General features: G+C 37.8%; 1 protein-coding gene across 1 annotated transcript in view; it reads left to right on the top strand.

Moving 5' to 3' along the window:
• The window catches only part of NPAS3 (neuronal PAS domain protein 3), a 542703-nt gene that overhangs the window by 471474 nt on the left and 51775 nt on the right, over positions 1-19454 (top strand). The window contains exon 7 of the mRNA XM_009646696.2: positions 13368-13486. Coding sequence (XP_009644991.2) covers positions 13368-13486 — 119 coding nt within the window. The remainder of the gene's footprint in view (positions 1-13367; positions 13487-19454) is intronic.

Below are 19454 nucleotides of genomic sequence, written 5' to 3'. Positions count from 1 at the left end.
CCAGTTCTGCATCTGAAGCAGAACACAGATAACTTCTGTGGACAGGGAAGTTGTCTTTTATTTGTTCATAAGGATATGGTGTCCTGTGAATTGTAATGTGAATGGAAATGTCCTAAATATCAGACAACAGAAGAAAATAAAATGATGTAAAAAAGATAAAAACTAGAAGAGAAGAAAAAAAGTAACCTGCTGGCAGTTGGTATCAGAGAGGGAAAGCAGACATTTGTGTAAACCATAAACCCAGGTACAATTCCTGGGCTTAGGCACAAAGTGAAAAACGTCAATGTAAAAGTATTTTATATATCTCTGTAAACACAAAAGAATACATAAAGATGAATGTATTTATATATAAACATAAAGTCAAAGGTCAGATTCAGCTCTGCTTAAGATTTATCAGTAGTATGATAAGTTTCTTTCTAATTCCCTTTCTTTAGTATAAACTGCTATATTTTTATTGTCTTGGCACTCTAGTAAAGCAACTAACCTTGTTAAAATAGGTAATATTTTTATCTTTTGGAAGGAATGTATTATATAGATATGCTTTTCAAGTTTCAAACTGAAATCATCTGCAGTGGTGCTCTTCAAGGACAGAAGGGTTAGCTGGCACACAGGTGGGAGAAGAGTTGCTCATTAGGGAAGGTTTGTTATATGGTAACGTATAATTAAGGTAATGGTCACAGCTTGTGTGACAGCAAACACTCTGGCAGTTGTTTGATTGCTGCCTGGGTCAGGAGATCAGCTCTTTCTACAAGATGTATCCACATTAGTGTGTTAGTGAACAGGTTAGAAAGCAAATTACAGCTGCCTTTCTTAGGCATATTACTGTCGAGGCTCATTGTTTTGGGTTTTTTTTTTACTGTACATCAGCAGTAATATGGCTTCTGAAGACTTCATGTGACAGGTTAGGCATTTTATCCTTTGAGTAAACAGTAATCATGGTGTGAAGAAAGTGGGGCATTGGAGATTTTTCCCATTCTTTGAGAATTCCATTCTTCCTTTTTAGTTTGCTCCAAGGGCTCTTTGGGGATACATATATTAAGCCCTTTAAATAGTTCATAATAAATCTTTGTCTCAGGCTGATTCTGACAGTTTTTTAAAGAGTCTTTTAAGAGAGAATCCTCAATCATTTCTTAATCCATGGGGTGATCTTCAGACTTGGAGGAAAAAGAAACAGTGCAAGCTCCAGGGTTGTGAAAATACAATGTAGAAAAATTTTAACTCAGAAAAACTCAGGAAATACTGTACCATGGAAATTTCACCAATCATCCTGTGGTCTGCCTGCCTCTAAATGATCATTCCCCAAGTTGCTCAGTTTGCAAACACTGGAGATAGAAAAAGGGGCTAACAAAAGGAAGAGCAATTATTATTGATCATCTTATTCCCATTATCTTGGGTTTGGCTTTATTTTGCCTAAAGCTTGAATTGAAGGGGCATTATAGGAAAAAGAAGTCATTGTTCCAATTGTTAAAATAAAGCAAATAAACAGAACTCTTTCTGTTAAGTGTTTACCATTCAAGCCTTGTGATAAATCTGCCAAAATACCTGCACTGTGGGCTGATTTTTAAAATGCTGTTTCCTGTGTAATATGACAGATTCTGATTGTGTCTGTCAAAAACATTCTCAACTCCACAGTACAAAATAAATAAATAAAGGGGGAAAATATAATAAAAGTAAGATGTCCAGTTCATTTGACATTTGTTTTCACCAAATAATTTGAGTGAGTTGTTTCCTAAGAATAATGCATGGCTGCAGCCCACAGGAACCACTGTTAGGTATTTGCTTTCAGCAGCCTCAAGTCTGTCATTTTTGGAGATACCTGTTCTCAACTGTCTTTGAATTTCAGTGGCATAGCGCTTGTCATTATTTTAGGCTTTTTTTGTAAATTCTGCATAAGCAAAGAAATCTATAAATGGTAACTTATCTGTACAAGAGCTTTTTCAGTGTATCTTAGGAATATCATTGCCCTATTTTAATTTAATATGCTACCCTGAGGAGAAAATACTGTAATGGGAACAAGGAAGCAGTACTAATAAGGGACAGAGCCATAGAAAAACATGAGCAGTTGGGCTTCTTACCCCTTCTGCAGCCAGGAACATGAATATTGGAGATGAGGGCTGCTGCTGGAAGTGCTACCGACTGAGCAGTACATCCCAAAAGCACCAGCTACCTGCCGTGCCTACTGCTCGGTATCCACAGGATTAACAGCCTGCCTGGTTTCGCCCAGCCTGGACCCGGTCAGGGCGTTCCTGTAGGATAGATGAGAGGGAACAGTTGGACAGCAAATCTTGTGATGATGGAAATTTTAATAGCATTCTGAGATACATTTAGATGCACAGTGCTGAGAACATAAGTATTTTCATGTTAAAGTCACAGATCTATTCACAGGGTATTTTTAAGTGTTACTTCTTTGGGGCAAGGGATGGAAAGGCCTATATTGCTAATTTTTTCCCATTATTCTTTTTCTTTGGAAATAACAGTATTAGTCACACTGGTTTTTGACATGGATAAGTAGATTCTATCTGAGTATATGACATTATATGTCTTCTGACATTTTAAAAGTGTTGCTTCACTATCTTCTGAACTATGAAGCCATGCAGCTGGAGAAAGTAGATCCTAAGGTACGTTAGACCAGGACTTTCTACACATCCTGCAAAATCTGCAACATTTCCCTTTATCCCCCAAAGACTCTGCATATTGTCATGATGCTTAGCACCCTACCTATTGCCGCTGTCCAGTAATGAAGTTACATGTGAGCCAAACATTAAACCCTATGGGGAGAACATTCTTTTTGCCAATTATATGCATTTTTCCTTGACAACATGTGGCTTTTAATTCTGGCTCAGTTCTTTATTATCAAACCATACTAAATTAGCTAAAAGATTGTTTATTATAAAGAAAATTATTTCTTGCCTTCCATACTTCAAAATATTTATAAAATACCAGTTTGCATTTGACTTACCAATACACATCCAGATCAGGTTCAAACTTGGAAAAGGGAACAGTTTGGTAGAGCCCATATGATGGAAATCTGAAAAACAGAATGGAAACCTGTTTGCAGTTTTAAGTAGTTGTTCACTGTTAGCAAAGATGAGCCCAGATACTTGCCGTGTTTGAAAAAAATAAGAGATCAAATGATGCCCCAGTTTTACCACCCTTTTTTCCCATTTTCAGTGTGTGAACAGAAAGTGGCAGGTCAGATGGTCCTCTATGTTTTTGCTGCTAAACCAGTAAGCATTCACCATTAGTAATGATCAGTCTGTGTTTGCACATGTATGCTTGCTTGGTTTAAATATACGCCCAGTAGCTACGTACTTTTCTAGAAAGGTTATTCAGCAAGGTTACACAATTTGTGCAAAGTGATTTTTTGGCAGGATTCTATACACATTGATATAGCAATCCAGTAGATACTAGCAACCAGTTACTGCCCCTTGGTTAGGCTGCATGGAAGATTCATGTATATAAAATAGTGTATTAAAGTAAACTTACAAAAGCAAAGAGCAATCATTGCAAATGTAATTTTTTCTTCCTCTTTGGGATTCTAATTTTAAAAGCATTAAGGAAGACAGCTGCTCATGCTGTGATATGCGCTAAACAGCCTGAAGGATGGAAAAAAATATATTTGTAGCTCATAATAACTATTGACCTTTCTGATATACAATGTTCTCTGTGTTAGCTATTCTGCTCTATCAACAGTGAAGATTGAACATGACTTTTTAATAGAAAACATGGGGTTTCAAGCTGCTTTCACAAAGGTGTTTATGTATTGTTATTTGGTATTGTAGTACAAAGACTAAGTCCTGATGCCCTTTGTCTGACATCATGTTTGTCATAAAAAAGCCCCACTGTTACTGACTGTTTTATATGAGGAATTGGCTCGTAACCATTTTATAGTCGTGATAAAAGCATTGCTCCACTAGATCCAGAACACAGGTATTGAAAATAGAATCCCCCAAATATCCCAGCAGCACAAAAGGTATTTTCTGAAGAAATAGATTCCTCAAGTGGCTATGTTTACAGGGGTATTCCACTAAGATTTAAAACACTCACTGTTTGCATTCATACTGTTCGTTGCTTGGCATAGGCAGGCTGCTGCATAATAGCTTTTGCTGGATGTCATGGGCTCTCAAAGTCTATCTTTATGATACTCCATTTTTTCTCTTGAACTTTCCTACTGCTTAGCTGCTGAGTACAGAAACATCCACGAGCAGCAGCTTGACTTTGACACTTGTGTGTATGTTTCCCTGGAGTGGGATCATCCAAACATCGACTGAGCAGCATGAGGTAGCTCGGCTGCTCTTCTTTCCCTCGGGGAAAAGCTTCACCAAAAAGCACCTCCCATTTGGCATCTGAAAGTCTGGAAAGCAACCTCTTTATTGTGCTTTTTAAGCCCAAGCAGGCTGGCAGTGTTAGGCAACATCGGAAGGGGCTTTTTAATGCTTGTTGGGGGGTTTTTTATGCCATGTGCTGGGAAGGAACTTTAGTGGGCCATTATTGGCAGCTCTGAAGCACAGTTATTTTCACAGCTATGCTCTGGAGCGTCAGTTAATGATTCACAAGTTACTAGGCAAGAGCAGAAAACTAGCAAAAGAGAAAAAATACCCTCGGTTAATCCTTCTAGGGCATGAAAGAGGGGGAATGGCATCAGCATTTAATGGCAGTTTTGTGCTGAAAAAAATGCTGAAAATTGCTTATAAGAAGTTGCTCACTAAGGATCATTGAATTTGTGGAAACCAGCCACATCTCAAAGGAGATTTAGCGTCTAGTCCTGAATTTCTCACAGGCCCATAGTGCTCTCACGGAATTCAGTGACATTTTTACCCTCAAAACTAGTCAGGGTCCTTTTTCCCCCTTGCTGTTTCCTCATTTCCCAGTTTCTTTTCCCTGTACCCATTCCCTAACAGAGGATAGACACGCTGTTACTTACGTTCCTGTACTCTCCTAACCTCAGGACCTTTCCTAGCCATTGGATGTGTTCTGTTTCAAACTTTATTAGAACTGCTGCAACACAAGTAGACAGCAAGGAAATGATACCACTGTGCTAATTTTCTTTGGAACTGTCACTGAACTTGAAAATTTATGAGTGTCGCTAACACCACGTGAAACCAAGCCGACAGGTCAGGTCAGATTATTTATTCCGCTGCTTAAAATAAATTAACTTAAATGTGAAAACATAGAAGCAAGTTTGAGCTTCGTACACAGTATGGTTTATGTACCACTCGGTCACTAGACCATAACAGCTCTTCGAGAGTTGTTCCGGTCTATTGGATGAATGTGGATACATTTGCGAGTGTTTAGATAATGGATTGAAGCCCAGTAGACTGTAACATTTCCAAAGGCTTTTTCGGAGTTAAAGTTTCCTACCATGATTACTTCTGTTAATAGCAAATCTTTATTATGTTGTTTTCAAACAGGCAAAAGAGCTCTATGTATTTCATAGATCACTGACCTACTGAAATTTGTTGTAAAATCTGTCTTTCAACATTATAGGAGTAACAAAAATCTTATTCATAGCTTCATCCTGGCAACACTTTATTTATGTCTATCCTGGCACCTAACTCATTCTGTATTTTACCAGATATATAAAGAATTCTGTGGGATAAAGTTTACATGGGAAGTATGTTAGAAATTAATAGCTTGATAAGACATGTTGCTAGACTAGAAGAAGAAGAACTAGAAGGAGATGCAGAAGCAGAAGAAAGGGAGCTTTGAGAGGCATTAAATAAAGTAATACTTCTTAGTCCAATAAAGAGTAGATTACTTTGGTTCCGCAAGGATAATAGAACATTCAGAAATTTCTCTGTATAATAATAGGGAAAGCCTATCAATGAGTTTGTACTTTAGTTTGTCCTACATAACTACAGCCAGTACGGTGCGCCTAGTCTGGATTAAAAAACAAACAGGGTAAGCTCATTATTTGTAACACTACAGGATAACTTTTCAAAAGCATGGCTTATTTCTCTGCAGATGCAGTCTTTTGTGTGCCCAAAATACAGTACGCACATAGCAGTGTTTGCACTTGTAAAACCTGCAAACTGAGCATTAACGATCACAGAAAAACATGGTTTGCACATTAAAGTTGTGTTGTTTCTATATGCATGGCAGTTATGTGAAACTTTAACTTATTTTGCCAGTCATTGCATGCACAGTTTTGCTTATCCATTGGTAAAACAGCATTAAGCTCCTTTAGAGATTTCTCACTTGCTTTTGCCTGTGATTAATGTTAAGTCTGGTGTGTTTTGGGGAATAACTCGAGCACATTTCAAACCTGCTGCAACCACATACACCAGACTTAATGTTGGCATGTGCAACCAAGGCCCTAAGCAACAGGCCACGCAGGATGCTAGAAATTATAAAATAATAATCAGGAACTTGATCCAAGTCTTTTCATAGTATTCCTAGTTACTTAAATGGGACCAGGCTCTAGTGGCTTAAGTTTCCCAAAGATAGGGAACTTGTGCTACTTGAGACACACCTGGCATCCATCAGCCAGACTTGGGTCTTCTGGAGGTCCTGTGTGAAACTGCTGTTCCTGTACACATCTTGGACACTGTGGGCCAGCTCACAAGAGTGCTGTAGACCTATACGTGGGCAGTTTAATTAAGCCTTCAGTAACAGAATCACAGAATGGCAAGTGTTGGAAGGGACCTTGGGAGATCACCTAGTCCAAGTCTTCTGCTAAAGCAGGTTCACCTAGAGCAGGTTTGCACAGGACATCATCCAGGCGGACTTTGAATATCTCCAGAGAAGGAGACTCCACAACCCCCCTGGGCAGCCTGTTCCAGTGCTCTGTCATCCTCAAAGTAAAGTTGTTCTTCCTCATATTCAACTGAAACCTCTTATATTTCAGTTTGTGCCCATTGCCCGTTGTCCTGTCACTGGGCACCACCGAGAAGAGTCTGGCTCTGTCCTCGTGACATCCACCCTTGAGATATTTGTACATTTGATGAGGTCCCCTCTCAGTCTTCTCTTCAGGCTGAACAAGCCCAACTCTCTCAGCCTTTCCTCATAGGGGAGATGCTCCAGTCCCCTAATCATCCTTGTTGCTCTCCTCTGAACGCTCTCTAGGAGTTCGTCATCTTTCTTCATCCCTGAAATGAAGGAACTGTTCTTCCTAATGCGTTTCTAATAATTTCTCCCATTAAATTTTATATAGTTAAGCATTGGGGTTTTCACTACTTCCTTTGGAGAAGATTTTAAATTAATCAAAAATTCAGGATTAACTATGCAAATTAAAAATGTTAACTACGCTCTGTTGTGGCCAAACAGTTCAAGTCAACTGATTCTTATATAGTATCCAAGTTCTTGTAAATCCACAGTCTATAAGGTAGATCAGATATTAAACATATTCTCCCATTTTTCTGGCTGTTGTATCTAAATTCACTGCTACTTCACTGACTTGACTGTTGCCTGAACAAACATACTTTTATCACATTAAAAAGATGTGCTGTATATATCTGAGTGAGTCACGTGTTCTCTCAGTTTCAAATATCTATGCTTAACGGTGTGCACCATCACATGTGGACCATAGCCTAGTAATTACAGATTTTGGTTATAAAAATAATCATATCTCTATATGTATAAATATATATTATATATAAATATTATTAAAAATATTAAATAAATATATACGTAAGGCTTCTATGTCAAATTAGTTGCAAAAAATTAAGGATTTTATATACTGACAACCTAATTGAAAAAATCTGAGATGCCAGCCTATCTCATCAATTGTTGGGTCTGGAAAATTTGGAGGGACAAGAGAGAAGAAAAACCGAACGAAACAGAAAAAAATAAAAAAAAAGAATTAAAAGAACCAGCTTTCAACAGAAGTCTGATAGGGTTTAAAGTTTTTATGCCTTTGAGTTTCTAATAGGCCTATAGGTCATGAAAAGTGAATTGTCTTCATCTTGGAGGTAGAATGACAAGAAAGAACAGTTTAATATCTTGTCTGAAAACATTACCTAGCAATAAATTCTTCAGAGGAAGTCATCCTTCTTTCCATTTCTTTTGGAAGAGCTGCCCTGAGCCTTCCCTTTTGCAGTGAGGCCTTGGCCAGAACCCAGCATTATTCCCCCTGTGTAAAGGAAAGAAGGGAACTAAGTCACCGAAAGCCTGGGGTTCAATTCTTAACTTCTTCAGCTCTACAGTAAATAGCAAACCAGAAATTTTAAGAGTCAAGTTAGATACAGGTACCGTGAATGTCAGATCCAAATCTGGTTACTCAGGAATCCAAGTTCCCGTTTATAACTGGGACAGCTTACAGCAAAAATATTATTCTTACCGCTCCTTTTAAAAACAGTATTGCCTTGGAAGAATGAACTAGCCTCTTCTTTGCCACCCACAGTGCTAACTAAATAGTTCAGATAGTCCTTGCTTTTGCAAGATGCTGAGCCCACCAGCAAGACTGAGAGAGCACCTATAGAAATTGCAAGCTCTGTGCTCATGGGTTGATCTCCAGGCAGGCTGCCTGTGTGCATAAATATGCCTAAGTGGTTCATCCAAATAGTCCAAGAATCTTCAGCACCTTCCTAGGCCAAGCTTTAGCTTCTTAGTACTTGCCCATGTTCAGCCTGCAATCAGACTGAACCCACTTCACTTAAAACCATGCATTTGTACAAGTGCTAAGTATAATTTCATAGTAACTTGCACTTATTGGAAATAAATTGTCTTAATTTAAAGGGTTTGAATTGTGTTTCCTGGGCTAGTAGTTAGAAAAATCTATCCTTTAGCTTATAAAATGATCAAATTTGATCTGTAAGGTACTGAGAGAAAATTACCTTGGCAACAGTGCTTTTTTGAGAGTCACTTTTCTGATTAAAAATGCACTTTAAGAGGCAATAATATATAAGAAGAAACAGGACAGTTAACTACTCAAGGTTAATTTTTCCTAGCAAGTCTTTTAATGCCTGGTTACAGACAATAAACTGCACAGAAGAAATAGGAACATTTACAAAGATGCATCTAGTCCAACTGAAAATGATAGATTTATATTACCTAATTATTCATCTAAACATAATGATTGCCTATGCAAAGGATTATATGGAAAATGTGGGAAGAGGTTTGCAAGTGTAGAAGATATCATGAGAAGAGAGCTCCCTTTTTCTTACTATTTTGTGGGGGGTTTTATTTTGTTTCTCTTTTAAGAGCTGTATACCTGGTGTTGGAGAATGTCTCTTAAAAGCTGCGTTGACACCTCTTTTCAAGGAAGAGAAATGAAAGTCAGGTGAAAACTCCTGAAATGCTACCAAATCCAGAATTTCCCATATGTTAAAAACCATAAGCTTTTATTTCCCACCAACTCCTTCAAATTCCTTGTTGGCGTTTGGTTTTCCCTCTGTAGCTTCTGGTCCTCCTAAGAATGAGAAGCCTATCTTTTATCTGTTTGGCATGCGAAAATGCATTTTTCTCCTCTCAATTATTTTTAATGCATGTTGGTGAATATTTATTCAGGCTGCTTTGGCAGGATTTTGTTATTTAAGACATAAATCAAATTTGGAACTTCTTTTTTCCTAGGGGAAAAATTGTTTATCTGAATTTGAATGTGCTTGTGAATCAGTCATAGGCATAGTACTTGTGCTGTTTCTGTGTAAGAGCAATTATTTGCATTGGTTTACATTGCTTTGCTCTATAGCATTAAGGTAGTCAGGCTGCACACAGATGCAGAGTACATCTGCAGATCACCACAGGATCAGAGAAATGGACCTCAGTCCCCCAGTTACGTGCATATTTGTCAGTACACTTTCCACTCCCATCAGAAGAACTCTTCCTGCAGGTAAAGTTAAACAGCGCATGACTGGTTTGTAGGGTCTGGGCCCAGGTTTATTTCCAAGGCAAAAGCCCATTGAAGGATCGGAACTACAAGGCTTGTTCACAAAGAAATGCTTAGGAGGAGATAACTAAATAATTTTGGGAACTGGCCACTAGTTTGTACTATATCCCCATTTGCCTCCATGGCTCTTAGATAACATTTTAACGTTTATGATGCTTTCATACGGATATCGTGGGTTGCAGCTTCATGCCCTTTGAAATGGGCAATGCATTCCTTATGTCCAAAAATCTCATCCTGCATTAGCAGCTTTGGGAGTGGAAAGAGAAGAGGTTTACTCCTCTAGTACTGTCTGCCAAAGATATTTAAGGGCACACAAAGGCAAGTGCTTTCCCAGCAGAGCACACAGTTACCTGTTTTGCAAAGACGATCCAGGCTTACTTTTTATACTTCTAAGCCTGACAGTGTATAGTGCTTTCATTCACGCGCAGTGAGCACTGACTTTTATCATATTATTAGCATTCTAAACTCACAGTTTCAGAGGGTTATAACTCAACAGTAGGTTTATTCTCAGTTAATTCAGCCCAGGAGCACTATTTTTCAGTGTAAAAGACACCTTTAGTTACTACAGTATCAAGCAAAGGGGACCTTGCTTATTTCAGGCTTTTTTTAAAGGTCTTCGATTACAAATTTAAAAAAAAAAAAAAAAAAAGACCTCTTGAAAAAATGAATTGCTAGAGTTTCATTCTGATGTTCCTCAGATTGCTAGCTTCCTTTGACATAATTGGAAAAAAATTGAAAAGGCTGAGTGATAGGCATTTAAAATCAACTCCTGAGAACTCGTAATGGACCATATTCCACACATTCCTGTGCAAATCTCAGTTACATCAGTGGATGTGTTCTGTACACATCCTGTTTTTAAAATCCTGCATGCATAATCCCCGTTAGCATTGTTACGGTATCTACCGTGGGTGCGTGCAACTCTGAATGCAGATGCGTACTATGAGCCGTAATGGTTCTCTCCTGAGAGAAATTCAGAAAGCTGTTCATAAGCTGTTCTGGACTTTTAGGTAACTAATCCCATCTCACACATACACTCTCAGGTACTTTTTGTTAAAGAAAATCAGACACCTCAGAATACATATTTATGTGACAGACACGGTTCCAGTCTGTTGGATAAATTATATGCATTTTATAACATTCACTTAGAGATATATAGGTTTGTACAAGTTATGGTAACAGCAAAATAATGTTAAGTTTATGATATAAGGTGACATGAGCCCAGAAAATGTCCGTGCCAAGTACGCTGTATTAGATGTCAGATGTTTTCTGTTCTTTCATAAAACTGTGTATTGAAGAGAAATTTTAATTTCAGTTGCTTGGGAATGGCACATGTGTATTACAGCCTGATCATTTTTTGAGCATGAGATATTGTGTGTTTAATTAACATTACTTCTGTGTGTTTAGGTAATTACCATTAGAACACATGAGGACATATTGTACTTATTGCCTGTGCTAGAGCATAATGTGCTGGACTACAACAACTACACTTGTTAAGCTGATTTTAGCATTTCTTCACACAGCGGGAAGCACCCATGCTGTGGTTTCGTAATGTACTCTTTAACTACTGCACTGTAGAGTACTGTACAATAAAAATAATAATTAATTATGATCCTCATCTTACCAGTCCTGCTGCTATCCCAGTGACCCTGGTTGCTGTTTCAGGGTTCCACTATCCTGTACCCTGAAACACATATCTTTCCTTTCAGAGTTTTATTTCTTAGATGATATTGCTGAACAGAGCTGAATTTTTTGAGGACAGGTTTGTTGCATGGATTGTGATGGCTTCACATTTGTTCAGGTCTCCAAGGACCAGCACCAATAAATGTGAGAGAGACAACAGCAGAATGGCATACTTTCCCATTTCCACCAGGATGAAAAAAAATACTCTAAATTAAGTCTAACCTTAAATGTATAATCTGTCCTTGGGAGCTGAAAAAAAAAAGGATATAGCATCTTCAAGCTCTTGGCATCCCTTACGAGAAAAAATTGGTTCTAAGGGTCTCTGATCTTGTGTTTTAGTAAAATAGAACTGCACGGCTGACTGACAGTTCTGGTCTAAAGCATTTACGTTTAAGTTTTGATCTCTCTGCTTTTGATTAAAACTAATGAGCTCATTTAATTCAAAATGGGAATCTCTGATAAGAGAAATAAGGTTGATGTGATTGGATTAGAGGGGCAAATTAAACTCTTAGAGCAGAAGTTTGTGCTTATATAGTGTATTAAAAAGCTGTTGGCGTATTATGGCGTGTTAGATGATGAGAAAAATTTCATAGTAATTCATATTTAATCAGAAGAAATGAAAGTACTAAATATAACATGGCTCTGCTTTTCCCTCGAGTGATAAAGAGCTGTACATTTAAAATGACATCGAATTCATGCTCTCTAAAACAAAAAAATCTTAAGAGAGACGCTAAAGAAAGGGGCACTCTTGCCAGTTATTTCATCACAATAGAGTTGAAATGTCACAAACACAAGACAACGTGACCACATTAAATCAAGAACAATTTAATATAACCCTTACCTCACAAACAAGTTTTTGTGTTTCTGTTGACTGCATAACAAGTGCTTTTTAAATACTTGAATACTTTCTCCTGCTAGTTTAGTTGGTTCTCCAAAACAATAGCAGAATAATTTCAAAATAACTTTTTTATTCAGTGTTATTAATTAATTGAAACTGAAATTTAGTTCATCTCCAATAATGCTTATTGTAAGCTACTCTAGAATTTTCCCATGGACAATACTTTGGGGAGAGGTTGGTTATCAGGGCTAAAAACAGCGATAACAAAGATTGTATAAAGAATATGTCAGTGCCAGTTAGGGTTGTACCCACTATTTTATCATGGTTTATATTACGGGGTTTTATTTACTGTTTTAAGTGGTTGCAGCTGATGGAGTGAGAAGCACAGGTGAAAGCTATATGATGGTCACTTCATTAGTGACCAATTCATCAATGATTATGATGATTATGAAAATAAGAAAAATATGTGTCATTTGCTTGATGATTTTTGCCTTCAGGCTGCTCAGTGCCTTACTGATAATAATTAACCCTCAGTAATGGGGAAACCAAGGCACTCAAAACCAGCATTGACTCACCCTAGGTGTCACTGCAAACGAGGACTCGAGAGTAGGGAATAAAAGCCTGCAGAATTTACAGCCTCTTTCAGCAATGGAATCGCTTCCTTGGTGAGACTTTGCCTTTCACAAAATATTGAGGAACTCCACAGTTTTTAAAACAATGCCATACCCTAACAAAATAACTCCACTCCTAACAAATTTGTGCAAGAAAGAGTTAATGAGACAAATCTCTGATAAAAATTCTCTGGGAAAAATAACTTGAAAATGAGACTTACGGAGTATACATATATTTTTCAAATTTTTTTTGCTAAGTAAACGTTTTCTAAACGAGGTAAATTGATTACAACACTCTTAGCATCCATCAGTCATTTATTTTTAGTGAGTTCAAGGATTGCACCTGAAAAATAGCTTAGAGGGGATGTATAAAATCTAAATTATGTGTATATGTATTTTTTCTATTCCCTAGTGGAATCTACAAGCCCCAGTTTACTAACCACTGACAACACTCTAGAGCGCTCTTTTTTCATCCGAATGAAATCTACACTGACCAAGCGAGGAGTGCACATCAAATCGTCAGGATACAAGGTAAGGGTTGCACTGTATTTACATCTTTAAATTATGTTCATTCGTGTTCCAGGGATACATTAATAGACAGAGAAAGGAGCTATTTCACATTTGCATATGTTTCATTCCTTTTGTTAAAGAACCATTAATACAGTATTTCCAGCCTGAGGTTTGGCTTTGGTACTACACTTCCTTTAATTTGATGGTTTTTCCAATAAACATCGATGATAACAGCATGATAGCCTTCAAAAGAGCAACACTTTCAGAGTAAAGGTATATTTTACCAAAGAAGGTGAGTCACAGTAACATCGCTGTATCCATAGTGGAAAATTTCTGCTCACTTTGTTAGACTGTTGGTTGTCTTTGGGTTATGCTTTTCCCAGAGAGGTTGGATTTCTTCATGCAGACAGGTTGCTAGAGCTACTTAATTTCGTGGCCGTTCTGGCTGAAGGAAACAACAAGCTGAAGCGAGTACTTTTCCACCATTTTTCTTTCACTGTCTGTCTGAGGGGCATCTGCTGCTGGGGATCATATTTGCTGGATTTCAGACTCTTTTAAGATATGAAAGTCTCTTGTTCCTTATCAGCAGTAATCTCATTTTTCTTCAGTCATATATCGCTCATAGTGCCTGTAGCTATCAGTGGCTTTGCAGTATACTAAAACTAGAAGGAATAGCACATTTTTAACATTGTCAACTTGTGGAATGAAATATGTCATCTATTAGGTATTATACAAGATAAAAGAGTGGTGCAAGAAAGTAAGTCTGAGACTTACTGTGTGTGTATTTAAAGAAGCTGCTTGTCAGTGTTCATTTTAAAACTTTCACAAGCATTTTTTTCAGTTTTCAGAGGGAGATTTAGAGGAGCTTTGAAGTAAAATTCCCCAACTCGCTTTTCCCCCAAAACTCTGTGAATGTAGCATAGAGGTAGTCTACCTGAGCAGTAAAAATCTGGTAGAAACGTCTTCTTCACAAGCAAATGACTGCGAGTCCTTCTGTAGGATGGTTTCTTTGTCAAGATGATTAAAGTAGTTGCTAATGGAAGTTTAGGTCCAAATCAGTGGTTTCTTAAGACACCACAAGTTTTGCTCTGTGTACCGCTTAATTCTCAACACCTGAAAGAATGCCCTCAGTACTTGTTCATCCTGACTGGTTCACAAGTCTCAGAAGGTATCAAGACCAGGAATTGTACTGGCAGTCTCAGGAGGAGGAAGGCGAATGAATGAATGGGCAGGTCATTGAAGTTGTGCTATTTTTCATGATCAAGCATGGCCCATCCAGGCTAGGCCAAAGTTAGAATCGCCAGAGAATTTGTTTTGCTGGATATTTTTGCTGCAATAGCAATGGGAAAAAATAGAGAATTCGTCTGTGGATTTTGTAGTCTGACATTATTTGCCAGATGTAGGTGAGAACAAAAGGAAGATATGTAAGTGACTTTGTCCTCCTCTCTTCTTGGACTCCTGACAATCTAATGTTAGTCCAGCACCAGAAAAGTACATATCTAGAATGGGCTGGCTTAACAAGGTGGGTTTTTTTACTCATTATGATACAGGTTTTGAAATTCACAGTAGACCCCTTACTCAAAAGAAAGACACAGTAATGTCTATCGTATGAATACAGTTTCATTTCTCTTTTAGACCTGCTGATGCCCCATGGAAACACTGAAGACCATAACTGAGATATCACAGGTAGAACAGAATGAATTTTGAAAGATCAGATAGCGTTTTCTAGCCAGCTTTTCCTAGACGCAAAGAATGGATAAAAAGAAAAAGTGTGATTGTTGCCAAAACTGTCCGGAAATAAAACATTTATTTTTTTCCAAATTTTTCCATGAGGCATCAGCAAGTCAGCATGATTAAAATTGCATAAAAAGTGTGCAAGTCCTAGGCAGGTGGAAATATAGAGGCGTAGATCCTCTGCTTTTTGACGTTTTGAGGATTTTGTAACTGACAGTGTTTGGCTGAATTCAGCCGTGTCCAGCCATATGAATTGTACTGCAACAGTTTTTCAAAAGCATGGCTATTGGCACTCTAAGTTCTGTGGAAGGATAATTATCCACAGCCTCAGTGAGCCCCAGAAAATTTGTGTATTCAGTTTAGAAGAGTTGGATCAGGTGAATGTCTTTTTAACTGAGTGTTAGGAACTGCTTTGTTTAAACATTGTTCTCAGTTGGTGTATTAGACAAGCATAATAAAACTCAACTCCTATGGTGAATGTCATTCACGCTTTTAGGAATGTTACCAATTTATTCATTGATTTCTAAAAGTCCAGTGCCAGAACAAACTTAAGGCTTCTTGAATTTGTATATATTTTACTAAAATGAAGAAGGATCCATGAGCCTCATGGATGTACAGTTATAAGAAACTATCAAAGGGAAGAACAGTTACATAATATTGACAAAGCTCATGGAAATATCTGGCTAAGTTCTGCATCAGAAACCCCTGGAGGACCTCCAGCACGTACTCAGGAAACACTAAGCCAGCTGGGGTCACGTGCAGCAGAGCTCCTGCAGGAAATCCTGGTGGAGCAAGCTGACTCAGGGGCCTCTCTCTCACACCTTCAGAATACAACAGAGCACTGAGTTTTCCCTCTGCAAAAAGCAAAGGTTCCTGGCTAACATCTTCCCTTGAGCTTTTCTGTCCTTGTGGGCAGGTAACCCTCCTGAATCAGCCTACAAACATTCATCAGGAGCAGTGTGCTGGGAACTCCATATCTTATTTGAGTCAGGTTTTAGCTCTGTCAAAGGCACTCAGCTCCCCATGGATTCAATCCTCCAGCAGCAACAAGATCTTTCATCTTTGTGAAGTGGTTGTGTCTTGTTCCAAACTCTTACTGAGCCACATCTCCATATTTTCCCTGCTTTGCGGACTGCTGATGAATGGTTTCTTTAGATAGAAAATAATTGAGGTGGTCCACAAGATGCTTAGCCAATTTTCAGAATGAGTGATCCCTGCCTCAGGAAAATCACATAAAATTGAAAACAGCCAGAGAATGAGATTGATTAATCATTTGGGTTGATCTAGTCAGGACTAATTTTCTGTCAAAAGAAATGTTGAAACGAAACCCACACTGATCGACTTACACATGTGTATACCTCAAAGAGACCCTGTTCCCAACCGTTCTGACATGAGATGAACTGTGTTTATAGTCCCTTCTTGGACCGATTTAATTAGTCCTGAATTGTACCTAAAGATGGAGAGAATGGCCTTTTTTCCGCGAATGGTATTACCTTAAAAGTCTGAAATGGGAAGGTGGTTACGTGATTAATCCTACCTCTCTCTTTCCCGTTCACTGTTTCCTAGCACCATCCTTGAATCTGATTTTCCTATCCATAATATTCTTAGGCTCAGAGCTTGTAGGAAAAGAGTTTGCATACAGTGCTAAGGAACTATTCAGTTTTCAATGAGTAAATCTTAAAAGTCTTAAAGTCTTAAAAAAAAAGTCAAATAAAATATAGTTAGCTGATAAAAAACATTAAAAACAAATAAAAAGAAAAAATTATAATTCCATTCACTGCAAAACTCTGTATTACCATTACAGCTGCTAAGATACATGATGCAGAGACTTACTGTTTTTCTCTGCTGAAAATGTATCACATCTTCCTTTTTTCATGGTTTTTTTTCATCAAAAAAAGATAGTTTTGTATTTCATTTGGATTTTTGTCATCTCCATTTTATCTCCTTTTCCATTTGCTTTCCACAATTGAGGATCACATTTCTGTCCACTCAACAGTTATCCCACCTTCAGTATTTCTATTGTCCTACTTTCTCCAACATCTCAGTGCTAATTTTAATTGAAAACTACTTTGTTCAAGTCCAGTGATATATTTCCTACTACCCGGTAGTATCCTATTATTGTTTTGTCACATTTATTTTCATGTCAGATTGTGCTAGGATTTTCTTTCTTCAAACCTTTAGGGCCTGATACTCATCTCTTGAACAAGCATAATTAATGAGATGAAGAAGTAGTGAAAGCATCCAACATCATCAGAGCCAGTAGTTGCCAGTAGTTTCCAGTTCATCAGGTCATCAGATGTGTTAGTATATATCCATATATATTCCTCTACTGTTTTATGGAGTAGCCCTCTCATAAGCTATTACAGGCATGGATAAGCAAATATGAGGAGACTTCCTTGTACTTTTACTGTCACTGCAACAATCTCTGAATTTGGCATAACCAACATCTGTTGCCTCTCCATCTCCCAAGAAACTGGGGTCCCCAAGAAGCTGGGGATCCATGAGCAGAGTTAAGGGCATCTTAAAAATCCTTCAGACTGTACCTTCCTAATTGGAGTTGTATTTTCTATCTGCTGTGTTACCTAGATGCCTGCTTTGGCCCATTCAGTGTCAACAGGAAACAGCCTCCATGTCATTAAAACATCAAAGTCATTGAGGTCACAAGGCAGTGAGTACTGCAGACTCTTCAGTGACTGGAAGTAAATAAAGTAGCTATCATACGCTGAGCAAAATTTTACTTACAACCTTAGGCTTCTGAGCCTGTACTATTGAAAAAAGAAATATTTGCTAGGTTACTCAGATACTTCTGCGCTGAAGTGAGGCCTTGGTGTCTTTGGAAAGTGCCTTGGGATTAGGGAAAAGTACATACAAAGTCTTTGGAGATAAATGAAATGAACTTTGTTTCAGCTATTTGTATATGACTTTCAGGAGTTCTGAAGTCTTTTAATACGGGACAGAAGTGTTAGCACTAGCTACAAGTGTAAGCCCTACATTGCTGCTTTACAGAATCACAGCTCTCATCAATGCTAAGAGCAGGTATTTACACCTGGTTTTCTCCCTGGTGTTCTTTACGTGTAAGAGAATTGTGGAAAGTAAGCAAGCTTAAACAAACTGACCAAATTGCAATGAAGGGAGCAAAGTTATCTTCATTATTTATTAAATCACAGAGGACTGTTAAACCTAACAGCATAATCTGAAGTATCAGTGGACATACTGCATAAAAATAAGTAAATTGCTGTATAAAACATTTGGTTTAGCAAGTTTAATTTAGAAATTTTGATGTCTTGTTGCACATCTAGTGTCTGCACTTCAGCAATGGAGAATTCAAATTTGGTTAGCTATGCCTCACACATCAGTTGCTGTATATCAAAATATTTTAAATAATATTTAAAGCTCCATAAAGGTAGTTTTGCAAATTAGTCTCCGTAGTCTACATTAAGTCATCTTGTTGTTTTGTGCAATGGTGTCTTTTTACCAACTTGTTTAAAATTAATGCTTTTCTGAGACTGTGCTCTCAGATTTTGCATTTAAAATCATAGAGTTCTTTGAATACCAATTTTGAAGATGGAAATTGAATTTTCTTGTTGAAATTTTATGTCCGTCACAGTTCTATTATCAGCCTTTTTCACATTATTCCTGCCTTTACTCACAATTTAAAATGAATAATTTTTATTATGTCTTTTTTTAGAAGAACTTGAAGAGTTGGGCAAAATTTGTAAATCTCAGTTGCACACTTGAAGTAAGTGCAGGTTTTGGCAGAATTTAGTTTCATTAATCCAAGAGGGCAAGAGACCCAAATGCTCTGTTTGAAAGAGAAAATTATGCCATTGCTCTTCCCTTGTGATACCATTTTCTTGATTCAATCCAAATTTGAAATTATTGTTTCCCATCTAAGCGAAAAAATCACCTGGAATTCAGAAACAAGGTGTCCCTATTCCAAAATCACTTTAAGGACCCAATATATCATGGTCTTGTTAAGAGCACAGCAGAAGATGACCTTCCATTTCGGGGGAATAGGAAGGAGGAAGAAAGAGAAGGCATAATAGTCAATTATTAGTACATTTCTCAGATGTGGGCTATGTTAGAGTCAGATTTAATTCCCTCCTCAGCCTGAGGGAATTCACATATCCCACTTTCCAGCTTGGCCTAAATTCTTTTCTCCTCTTCTAGTATTTGCCCCCCTTGAAATCTTTTCTGTCAAGCACTTTACTCTGTCCCAGAAAGGTATCCTGACCTTTCTCTGTAGGAAGAAAGA

Source organism: Egretta garzetta, unplaced genomic scaffold (genome assembly GCF_000687185.1).
Source record: "Egretta garzetta isolate BGI_Z169 unplaced genomic scaffold, ASM68718v1 scaffold79, whole genome shotgun sequence".
Lineage (NCBI taxonomy): Eukaryota > Metazoa > Chordata > Aves > Pelecaniformes > Ardeidae > Egretta > Egretta garzetta.
The sequence above is the reverse complement of the archived record's forward strand: the minus strand, read 5'-3'. Positions and strand labels throughout refer to the sequence as shown.